Genomic DNA, 12,441 nt, shown 5'->3' with positions numbered 1-12,441 from the left:
TATTGAGAGCCACTGGGTGGTGTAGGGGGGCTATGTAAAGCCACTGGGCGGTGTAGGGGGCTATGGAGAGCCACTTGGCGGTGTAGGGGCTATGGAGAGCCGTTGGGCGGTGTAGGGGGCTATTGAGAGCCACTGGGCCACGGGGGCCATGTAAAGCCACTTGGCGGTGTAGGGTGGCTATGGAGAGCCACTTGGCGGTGTAGGGGGCTATGGAGAGCCGCTGGGCGGTGTAGGGGGCTATTGAGAGTCGCTGGGCAGTGTAGGGGGCTATGGAGAGCCGCTGGGCGGTGTAGGGGGCTGTGTAGGGGGCTATGTAAAGTCACTGGGCGGTGTAGGGGGGCTATTGAGAGCCGCTGGGCAGTGTAGGGGGCTATGTAAAGCCACTGGGCGGTGTAGGAGGGCTATGTAAAGCCACTGGGCGGTGTAGGGTGGCTATGGAGAGCCACTTGGCGGTGTAGGGGGCTATGGAGAGCCGCTGGGCGGTGTAGGGGGCTATTGAGAGTCGCTGGGCAGTGTAGGGGGCTATTGAGAGCCACTGGGCAGTGTAGGGGGCTGTGTAGGGGGGCTATGTAAAGCCACTGGGCGGTGTATGGGGTTATGTAAAGCCACTGGGCGGTGTAGGGGGCTATGTAAAGCCACTGGGCGGTGTAGGGGGCTATGGAGAGCCGCTGGGCGGTGTAGGGGGCTATTGAGAGCCGCTGGGCAGTGTAGGGGGCTGTGTAAAGCCACTGGGCGGTGTAGGGGGGCTATTGAGAGCCACTGGGCGGTGTAGGGGGCTATTGAGAGCCGCTATGGGGGCTATGTAAAGCCACTGGGCGGTGTAGGGGGCTATGGAGAGCCACTTGGCGGTGTAGGGGGCTATGGAAGCCGCTGGGCGGTGTAGGGGGCTATTGAGAGTCGCTGGGCAGTGTAGGGGGCTATTGAGAGCCACTGGGCGGTGTAGGGGGTTATGTAAAGCCACTGGGCGGTGTAGGGGGCCTATGTAAAGCCACCGGGCGGTGTAAAGCCACGGTGTAGGGGGGCTCTGCTAAGCCTCTGATCGGTGTAGGGGGCTATGTAAAGCCGCTGGGCGGTGTAGGGGGCTATGGAGAGCCGCTGGGCGGTGTAGGGGCTATTGAGAGCCGCTGGGCAGTGTAGGGGGCTGTGTAAAGCCACTGGGCGGTGTAGGGGGCTATTGAGAGCCACTGGGCGGTGTAGGGGGCTATTGGAGCCGCTGGGTGGTGTTGGGGGCTATGTAAAGCCACTGGGCGGTGTAGGGGGCTATGGAGAGCCACTTGGCGGTGTAGGGGGCTATGGAGAGCCGCTGGGCGGTGTAGGGGGGCTATTGAGAGTCGCTGGGCAGGGGGGCTATTGAGAGCCACTGGGCGGTGTAGGGGGTTATGTAAAGCCACTGGGCGGTGTAGGGGGCCTATGTAAAGCCACCGGGCGGTGTAGGGGGCTCTGCTAAGCCGCTGATCGGTGTAGGGGGCTCTGCTAAGCCTCTGATCGGTGTAGTAGGGGGCTATGTAAAGCCGCTGGGCGGTGTAGGGGGCTATGTAAAGCCACTGGGCGGTGTAGGGGGGCTATGTAAAGCCACTGGGCGGTGTAGGGGGCTATGTAAAGCCACTGGGCAGTATAGGGGGCTATGGAGAGCCTCTTGGCGGTGTAGGGGGCTATGGAGAGCCGCTGGGTGGTGTAGGGGGGACTGTGGAGAAAGTTTAAAGTTGACATACACTTAGGTTGGAATCATTACAACTCAATTTTCAACCACTCTACAAATTTCTGGTTAAGAAACTATAGTTTTGGCAAGTCGGTTAGGACATCTACTTTATGCATGACAGCAAATTTTTCCAACATTTCTTTCCAGACAGATTATTTCACTTATAATTCACTGTATCACAATTCCAGTGGGTCAGAAGTTTACATACACTAAGTTGACTGTTCCTTTAAACAGCTTGGAAAATTCCTGAAAATGATGCCATGGCTTTAGAAGCTTCCGATAGGCTAATTGACATCATTTGAGTAAATTGGAGGTGTACCTGTGGATGTATTTCAAGGCCTACCTTTTAAACTCAGTGCCTCTTTGTGTGACATCATGGAAAAATCAAAAGAAATCAGCCAGGACCTCACATTTTTTGTAGACCTCCACAAGGCTGGTTCATTCTTGGTAGCAATTTCCAAATGCCTAAAGGTACCACATTCATCTGTCCAAACAATAGTACGCAAGTAAAAACACCATGGGACCACGCAGCCATTATATCGCTCAGGAAGGAGACGCGTTCTGTCTTGATGTGGAATAGAGTTCCTTGTTGTCATGGCTCTATGTAGTACTGTGTGCCTCCCATAGTCTGTTCTGGATTTGGGGACTGTGTATAGAAAATGATTGTGTTCCTAGCTCCAACAGTACAGTAATATCTAACAATTCACAACAATACACACAAATCTATAAGTAAAAGAACAGTGGCATGTCATGTGTTAGTAGTTTAAAACAGACAGCTCAGTGCTTTCATCATGTCAATACCTCTCACAAAGACAAGTAGTGATGCAGTCAATCTCTCCTCCACCCTGAGCCAGGAGAGATTGTTAGCTCTGTGTAGATTTAAGGGCCAGCCGTGCTGCCCTGTTCTGGGCCAACTAACTTCTATAGGGGTATCAAGCACCTCCCCCGATATCTAAGTCTCAGTAAAACAGATTACATTACAATATCTCATATCTCTCTGGTAGGAAATCTAATCTTACATAGTTCACTGTCCAGAGATTGTACATTAGCAAGTATTATACTAGGAAGTGGAGGGTGGTTTGCCCGCTCCTGTGATGAATGCTGCTTAGGATCCAGGTCTGGTAAATCAGATGTGTGGTGCTGCTGTTCTGTGGTGTGTGATCCCCGATCTTATTTCCAGAGGTGCTTGTCAGTAATAGGAAATAATACTAGAAACTTTGATACTTGTGTGTGTGTGTGGGAGTGGGGGGGAAGGGTAGAGATAGCCCTCAGTAGCAGTCAGTCAGTCAGCTCTAACCCAGGACAACAGCTGCTGCTCTGCTCATGGCTGCATGGGACAGCTGCTGCTCTATTCTAATGTCACACTGAAGGACTCTCAGCTTCAAACACAGTCATTTTACAGTTGGTTAAATGCAGACATGCATGTAATTTCCTGTTTAAAGGGCATTCCATTATTCATATTAATGTAGGCCTATTACCATTTGTAATTTTTTACTTTTCAAAGATTAATGTATCTACAACTGAGTATATTCACCAGAATCTCTTACATTCATTTGAATTGATTAATTGTAGAATGTCCCTGTACAGAATCAGTCAATCTGAGCCATTTGTTTTCTTGGTGAAACTAAATGTTACATTTGTCATACAAAAGTCTCCAGAATATTTCATTCATATCCTCACCGTGAAATGCTTATTACAAGCACTTAACAGTGCCGTTCAAGAGAGGGATGAAAATATTGACCAAATAACCATAATGAGGCTATATACAGTCATGGCCAAAAGTTTTGAGAATGACACAAATTATTCAAAGTTCAAAGTTTGCTGCCTCAGTGTCTTCAGATATTTTTGTCAGATGTTAGTATGGAATACTGAAGTATATTTATAAGCATTTCATAAGTGTCAAAGACTTTCATTGACAATTACATGAAGTTGATGCAAAGAGTCAATATTTGCAGTGTTGACCCTTCCTTTTCAAGACCTCTGCAATCCACCCTGGCATGCTGTCAATTAACTTCTGGGCCACATCTTGACCGATGACAGCCCATTCTTGCATAATCAATGCTTTTTGTCAGAATTTGTGGGTTTTTGTTTGTCCATCAACCTCTTGAGGATTGACCACAAGTTCTCAATGGGATTAAGGTCTGGAGAGTTTCCTGGCCATGGACCCAACATATCGATGTTTTGATCCCCGAGCCACTTAGTTATCACTTTTGCCTTATGGCAAGGTGCTCCATCATGCTGGAAAAGGCATTGTTTGTCACCAAACTGTTCCTGGATCGTTTGGAGAAGTTGCTCTTGGAGGATATGTTGGAACCATTCTTTATTCATGGCTGTGTTCTTAGGCAAAACTGTGAGTGAGCCCTCTCCCTTGGCTGAGAAGCAACCCCACACAGGAATGGTCACAGGATGCTTTACTGTTGGCATGACACAGGACTGATGGTAGCGCTCACCTTGTCTTCTCCGGACAAGCTTTTTTCCGGATGCCCCAAACAATCGGAAAGGGGATTCAGAGAAAATGACTTTACTCCAGTCCTCAGCAGTCCAATCCTTGTACCGTTTGCAAAATATCAGTCTGTCCCTGATGTTTTTCCCAGAGAGAAGTGGCTTATTTGCTGCCCTTCTTGACACTAGGCCATCCCCCAAAAGTCTTCGCCTCACGGTGCATGCAGATGCACTCACACCTGCCTGCTGCCATTCCTGAGCAAGCTCTGTACTAGCGGTGCCCCGATCCCGCAGTTGAATCAACTTTAGGAGACGGTCCTGGCGCTTGCTGGACTTTCTTGGGCCCCCTGAAGTCTTCTTCACAAAAATTGAACCGCTCTCCTTGAAGTTCTTCATGATCCGATAAATGGTTGATTTAGGTGCAATCTTAATGGCAGCAATATGCTTGCCTGTGAAGCCCTTTTTGTGCAAAGCAATGATGACGGCACATGTTCCCTTGCTTGACAGAGGAAGAACAATGATTCCAAGCACCACTCTTCATAACATTCTGGAGTATATGCACATTTCCATCATACAAACTGAGGCAGCAGACTGAAAATTAATATTAATATTCAAAACCTTTGGCCACGACTGTACAGGGGGTACCGGGGGGGGGGGTCAATGTAAATAGTCCGGATGACTGTTTGATTAATTCTTCAGCTGTCTTATGGCTTGGGTGTAGAAACTGTTTAGGAGCCTCTTGGTCCTATACTTGGTGCACTGGTACCGCTTGTCATGTGGTAGCAGAGAGAACAGTCTATGACTTGGGTGACTGGAGTCTGACATTTTTTGGGGCTTTCCTCTGACACCGCCTAGTATATAGGTCCTGGATGGCAGGAAGCTTGGCCCCAGTGATGTACTGGGCTGTACACACGACCCTCTGTAGTGCCTTAGGGTCAGATGCCGAGCAGTTGCCATACCAAGCGGTGATGCAACCAGGATGCTCTCGATGATGCAGCTGTAGAACCTTTTGAGGATCTGGGGACCCATGCCAAATCTTTTCAGTCTCCTGAGGGGGAAAAGGTTTTGTTGTGCCCTCTTCACGACTGTCTTGGTGTGCTTGGACCATGATAGTTCGTTGGTGATGTGGACACCAAGGAAATTGAAACTCTCGACCCGCTCCACTACAGCCCCGTCGATGTTCATGGGGGCCTGTTCAGTCCTTTTCCTGTAGTCGACGATCAGCTCCTATGTCTTGCTCACATTGATGGATAGGTTGTTGTTCTGAGTACACGTGCTGGTAATCCGTCTGGCCCTGCAGCCTTGTGAATGTTGACCTGTTTGAAAAGGTCTTACTCACATCGGCTACAGACAGCGTGATCCAAAACAGCTGACGCTCTCATGCATGGTTCAGTGTTGCTTGCGTCGAAGAGCGCATAGAAGTAATTTAGCTCGACTGGTAGTCCAGAGTTCATCTAAACAGGGGATCTTGTGTGTTTATTTGCGTGTGCTGTCTGTGTGAGACAGAACCCAGTGGAGCGGGGAACAAATACATAAATATTGACTCATCACAACTCTACAGCTGTATGCTAGCCTGGTGCCACGCACAAACACAGCAGAGGTCTTAGTTTTCTATTCCATCAACTCTTCTCCTGTGAGAGGCAACAGAAGATCCAGGGTCCAATGCTGGACTTGCTGTGGTCGGTCTCTCAATCTGACATGTTTTTCAAAATGCATCTTAAACTACCTGAGAGACTTTACCTTACAGTTATGAGAAATGACAGCAGTCAAGAACCTGCGAAGAAACACAGCCCACCAGACCCTATATATTAGTTTTATTGGAATGCATACTCACAACGTTTTACACACGACACAAATAACTTCAGCCATTTAAAATTGATCACAACACAAAGTGCTATTTAAATCACCTTACATCACATAGGTGTGAGGACACATGACATAATATACTGTAGCATGACCAGGAAATCAACATAGAGCCAGAGTGGAGGAGAATTGACAGGTAAGAAAAGAGACACCTTTTACACATCAACTCCTGACATAAACTGGACAGTTGATCCAGGTAATTTCATTGGATGATGTACATAGATACACACAATCAGCCACACATACACCCCAGTACATGTATGCAAACCCAGACACAGAGTGGGTTCCATGCAGGGGTCAGGAGTTAGGAGATCAGCTCCTGGTGGCCACAGCCGGTTGCTGCTGCTGGTCAGACGACTGGAGCTGCTTCCCCAGATACTCCCTGTAGAGGAGAGGAGGAGTATATCATCAATAATCCAGAATCTACCATCCTTGGCCTCAACCCCATCAAACAGCTTTGGAATGAATTGGAACACCGACTGCGAGCCATCAGTGCCTGACCGCACTAATGCTCGTGGCTGAATGGAAGCAAGTCCCAGCAGCAATGTTCCAACATCTAGTGGAAAGACTTCCCAGAAGAGTGGAGGCTGTTATATCGTCAAAGGGGGGGGACCAACTCTATGTTAATGCTTTTGATTTTGGAATGAGATGTTCGACGAGCAGGTGTCCACATACTGTTGGTCATGTAGTGTATTTAACCCCTTGTTTTCGGCACTCAGTCTGGGCCCACCCTGAACAGTCTAGGCCCACCCTGAAACAGGGGAGAGGGAGGGGTTCTACTAAACTACAGTGCCTTCGGAAAAGTATTCAGACCCCTTCGCTTTTTCCACATTTTGTTAGGTTACAGCCTTATTCAAAAATGTATTAGTTTTTTTCCCCTCAATCTACACACAATACCCCATAATGACAAAACACTTAACTTAAAAAAAAAAAAAAAAAGTTTTTTGCTAATTTATATATAAAATAAAAACACTGAAATATTATTTACATAAGTTTAACCTTTGGCAGCCATTACACCCTCAAGTCTTCTTGGGTGAGATGCTACAAGCTTGGCACACCTGTATTTGGGGAGTTTCTCCCATTCTTCTCTGCAGATCCTCTCAAGCACTGTCAGGTTGGATAGGGAGCGTCACTGCACAGTTATTTTAACGTCTCTCCAGAGACGTTCGACCGGGTTCAAGTCCGGGCTCTGGCTGGGCCAATCAAGGACATTCAGAGACTTGTCCCGAAGCCACTCCTGTCTTGGCTTTTTGCTTAGGGTTGTTGTCCTGTTGGAAGGTGAACCTTCCCCCCTGTCTGAGGTCCTGAGCGCTCTGGAGCAGGTTTTCATCAAGGATCTCTCTGTACTTTGCTCCGTTTATCTTTCCCTCGATCCTGACTTGTCTCCCAGTCCCTGCCGCTGAAAAACATTCCCACAGCATGATGCTGCCACCACCATGCATCACCGTAGGGATGGTACAGAGTTCAATCTTGGTTTCATCAGACCAGAGAATCTTGTTTCTTACGGTCTGAGAGTCTTTAGGTGCCTTTTGGCAAACTCCAAGCGGACTGCCATGTGCCTTTCACTGAGGAGTGGCTTCCGTCTGGCCACTCTTCTATAAAGGACTGATTGGTGGAGTACTGCAGAGATGGTTGTCCTTCTTGAAGGTTCTCCCATCTCCACAGAGGAACGCTGGAGCTCTGTCAGAGTGATCATTTGGTTCTTGGTCAACTCTTCCATTTTTAAATATTTAATCCATTTTAGAATAAGGCTGTAACTTAACAAAATGTGGAAAAAGTCAAGGAGTCTGAATACTTTCACAAGGAACAGTATATAGTGAACGTGTCGTAAACCAACAGGTTCATATATACAGTACCAGTCAAAAGTTTGGACACATACTAATTGCAGGGTTTTTATTTTTACTATTTTCTACATTGTAGAATTTTCTACATTGTAGAATAATAGTGAAGACATCAAAAACTATGAAATAGGCTTAAAAAAAAGTTTTATTTATTTATTTAAAGCATATGATTCTTTAGAGTAGCCACCCTTTGCCTTGACAGCATTGCACACTCTTGGCATTCTCTCAACCAGCTTCATTAGGTAGTCACCTGGAATGCATTTCAATTAACAGGTGTTCCTTGCTAAAAGTGAATTTGTGGAATTTATTTCCTTCTTAATGCGTTTCAGCCAATCAGTTGTGTTGTGACAAGGTAGGGGTGGTATACAGAAGATAGCTTTGGTAAAAGACCAAGTCCATATTATTGCAAGAACAGCTCAAATAAGCAAAGAGAAACAACAGCCCATCATTACATTAAAACATACATTGCTTGCTGTTTGGAGTTTCAGGATGGGTTTCTGTATTGCACTTTGTGACATCGGCAGATGAAATTTGACTGATCAATCAATTCAGAAAATTTCAAGAACTTTGAAAGTTTCTTCAAGTGCAGTCGCGCCAAGAGCTATGATGAAACTGGCTCTCATGAGCACCGCCACAGGAACGGAAGACCGAGAGTTACCTCTGCTACAGAGGATAAGTTCATTAGAGTTAACAGCATCAGAAATTGCAGCCCAAATAAATGCTCCACAGTTCAAGTAACTGACACATTTCAACATCAACTGTTCAGAGGAGACTCTGTGAATCAGGCCTTCATAGTATAATTGCTGCAAAGAAACCACTTCTAAAGGACACCAATAATAAGAAGAGACTTGCTTGGGCCAAGAAACACAAGAAATTGACATTAGACCAGTGGAAATCTGTCCTTTGGTCTGATGAGTCCAAATTTAAGATTTTTGGCTCCAACAGCCGTGTCTTTGTTAGACGCAGAGTAGGTAAACGGATTATCACCGCATGTGTGGTTCCCACCGTGAAGCATGGAGGAGGTGGTGTGATTTGCTGGTGACACTGTTGGTGATTTACTTAGAATTCAAGGCACACTTAACCAGCATGGCTACCACAGCATTCTGCAGCGACACACCATCCCATCTGGTTTGCGCTTAGTGGGACTATCATTTGTTTTTCAAAAGGACAATGACCCAACACACCTCCGGGCTGTATAAGGGTTATTTCACCAAGAAGGAGCATAATGGAGTGCTGCATCACCCGACCTCAACCCAATTGAGATGGTTTGGGATAAGTTGGACCGCAAAGTGAAGGAAAAGCAGCCAACAAGAGCTCAGCATATGTGGGAACTCCTTCAAGACTGTTGGAAAAGCATTCCTCGTGAAGCTGAAAGAATTGCCAAGAGTGTGCAAAGCAGTCATAGATTTGTTTAACACTTTTTTGGTTACTACATGACTCCATGTGTCATTTCATAGTTTTGATGTCTTTGCTATTATTCTACAATGTAGAAAATAATAAAAGAAAAACCCTTGAATGAGGTGTGTCCAAACTTTTGACTGGTACTGTATATACACTACCGTTCAAAAGTTTGGGGTCACTTAGAAATGTTGTTTTTGAAAGAAAAGCTATTTTTTGTCCATTAAAATAACAACATTGATCAGAAATACAGTGTAGACATTGTTAATATTGTAAATGACTATTGTAGCTGGAAACGGCTGCTTTTATATGAAATAGACACAGGCGTACAGAGGCCCATTATCAGCAACCATCACTCCTGTGTTCCAATGGCACGTTGTGTTAGCTAATCCAAGTTGACCATTTTAAAAAGGCTAATTGATCATTAGAAAACCCTTTTTCAATTATGTTAGCACAGCTGAAAACTGTTGTGCTAATTAAAGAAGCAATAAAACTGCCCTTTTTTAGAGTATCTGGAGCATCAGCATTTGTGGGTTCGGGCTCAAAATGGCCAGAAACACAGAACTTTCTTCTGAATCTCATCAGTCTATTCTTGTTCTGAGAAATGAAGGTTATTCCATGTGAGAAATTGCCAAGAAACTGAAGATCTCGTACAACGCTGTTTACTACTCCCTTCATAGAACAGCGCAAACTGGCCCTAACCAGAATAGAAAGAGTGGGAGGCCCCAGTGCTCAACTGAGCAAGAGGACAAGTACATTAGAGTGTCTAGTTTGAGAAATAGTCCTCAACTGGCAGCTTCATTAAATAGTACCCGCAAAACACCAGTCAACGTCAACAGTGAAGAGGCGACTACGGGATGCTGGCTTTCTAGGCAGAGTTGCAAAGAAAAAGCTGTCCAGTGTCTGTTCTTTTGCTCATCTTAATCGTTTCTTTTTATTGGCCAGTCTGAGATATGGCATCCCGGGGGGCATCCCGGGGGTTGCCTCTTCACTGTTGACGTTGAGACTGATGTTTTGCGGGTATTATTTAATGAAGCTGCCAGTTGACTATAAATGTATAGTATTAATATAGTAAGTACCAGTTATTGACTAAGACTTTATAGTATTAGCTCCCAAGTGGAACAGGGGTCTACGGTACTGCATCTCAGTGCAAGAGGCGTCACTACAGTAACTGGTTCGAAATCCAGGCTGTATCACACCCGGCCGTGATTGGGAGTCCCATAGGGCGGCGCACAATTGGCCCAGCGTCGGCCAGGGTAGGCAGTCATTGTAAATAAGAATTTGTTCTTAACTGACGTGCCTAGTTAAATAAAGGAAAATAACAAACAGTTGAAGACCATACGTACCAGTTGGGGACCATGAGTTTAAACTAGTACCTAGTAGTAGTAGTAGTACGTACCAGTTGGGGACCATGAGTTTAAACTAGTACCTACTAGTAGTAGTACGTACCAGTTGGGGACCATGAGTTTAAACTAGTACCTAGTAGTACGTACCAGTTGGGGACCATGAGTTTAAACTAGTACCTAGTAGTACGTACCAGTTGGGGACCATGAGTTTAAACTAGTACTAGTAGTAGTAGTAGTACGTACCAGTTGGGGACCATGAGTTTAAACTAGTACCCTAGTAGTACGTACCAGTTGGGGACCATGAGTTTAAACTAGTACCTAGAGTAGTACGTACCAGTTGGGGACCATGAGTTTAAACTAGTACCTAGTAGTACGTACGTACCAGTTGGGGACCATGAGTTTAAACTAGTACCTAGTAGTAGTAGTAGTACGTACCAGTTGGGGACCATGAGTTTAAACCAGTTGGGGACCATGAGTTTAAACTAGTACCTAGTAGTAGTAGTACGTACCAGTTGGGGACCATGAGTTTAAACTAGTACCTAGTAGTAGTAGTAGTACGTACCAGTTGGGGACCATGAGTTTAAACTAGTACCTAGTAGTAGTACGTACCAGTTGGGGACCATGAGTTTAAACTAGTACCTAGTAGTAGTAGTAGTAGTACGTACCAGTTGGGGACCATGAGTTTAAACTAGTACCTAGTAGTAGTAGTAGTAGTAGTACGTACCAGTTGGGGACCATGAGTTTAAACTAGTACCTAGTAGTAGTAGTAGTAGTACGTACCAGTTGGGGACCATGAGTTTAAACTAGTACCTAGTAGTAGTAGTACGTACCAGTTGGGGACCATGAGTTTAAACTAGTACCTAGTAGTACGTACCAGTTGGGGACCATGAGTTTAAACTAGTACCTAGTAGTACGTACCAGTTGGGGACCATGAGTTTAAACTAGTACCTAGTAGTAGTAGTAGTACGTACCAGTTGGGGACCATGAGTTTAAACTAGTACCTAGTAGTAGTAGTAGTACGTACCAGTTGGGGACCATGAGTTTAAACTAGTACCTAGTAGTAGTAGTAGTACGTACCAGTTGGGGACCATGAGTTTAAACTAGTACCTAGTAGTACGTACCAGTTGGGGACCATGAGAGTACCTAGTAGGAGAGGAGGAGGAGGAGGAGTAGTAGAGGAGGACCAGTAGTAGTAGCTAGTAGTAGTACGTACCGGTTCGGGACCATGAGTTTAAACTAGTACCTAGTAGTACGTACCAGTTGCAGTAGTAATAGTAGTAATATAGTAGTAGTACGTATCAGTTGTGGACCATGAGTTTAAACTAGTACCTAGTAGTAGTACCTAGTAGTAGTAGTACGTACCAGTTGTGGACCATGAGTTTCTGCACAGCCAGCAGGGCGTTGTAGCGGACCAGCTGATCGTCATGGTGCATGTGGTTCATCACCAGCTGTTTACCTCCAAGCTGCTCTATCACCCTGACAGAGATAAACACTGGTTATATAAACACCGAGTGGACAAAACATTCCCACAGTTGTGTCAAGTTGGCTGGATGTCCTTCGGATGATGGACCATTTATTGATATATGCAGGAAACTGTTGAGTGTAAAGAAAACAGCAGCGTTGCAGTTCTTGACACAAACCGGTGCGCCTGGCACCTACTACCATACCCCGTTCTAAGGCACTTAAATATTTTGTCTAGCTTATTACCCCTCTGAATGGCACACATACACAATCCATGTCTCAAGGTTAAAAATCATCCTTTAACCCGTCTCCTCCCCTTCATCTACACTGATTGAAGTGGATTTAACAGGTGACATTAATAAGGGATTATAGATGCCACCTGTTCAGTCTA

At 45.6% G+C, this 12,441-nt stretch overlaps 1 protein-coding gene across 3 annotated transcripts in view; it reads right to left on the bottom strand.

The window, feature by feature from the left end:
- Positions 1-5,940: 5,940 nt before the first annotated feature.
- Positions 5,941-12,441, bottom strand: part of LOC112230623 (V-type proton ATPase subunit H) — a 43,604-nt gene continuing 37,103 nt past the window's right edge. For all 3 annotated transcript variants that reach the window (XM_042307945.1, XM_042307947.1, XM_042307946.1), the window contains 2 exons: positions 11,952-12,065; positions 5,941-6,386 (listed from right to left, as the gene is read on the bottom strand). In XM_042307945.1, the coding sequence (XP_042163879.1) occupies positions 6,317-6,386; positions 11,952-12,065 (184 nt within the window). In that variant the 3' untranslated portion in view covers positions 5,941-6,316. The remainder of the gene's footprint in view (positions 6,387-11,951; positions 12,066-12,441) is intronic.

The sequence above is a fragment of the Oncorhynchus tshawytscha genome, linkage group LG28 (genome assembly GCF_018296145.1).
Source record: "Oncorhynchus tshawytscha isolate Ot180627B linkage group LG28, Otsh_v2.0, whole genome shotgun sequence".
NCBI classification, from domain to species: Eukaryota; Metazoa; Chordata; class Actinopteri; order Salmoniformes; family Salmonidae; genus Oncorhynchus; species Oncorhynchus tshawytscha.
Note: the sequence above shows the minus strand (reverse complement) of the source record. Positions and strands in the feature narration are given on the sequence as shown.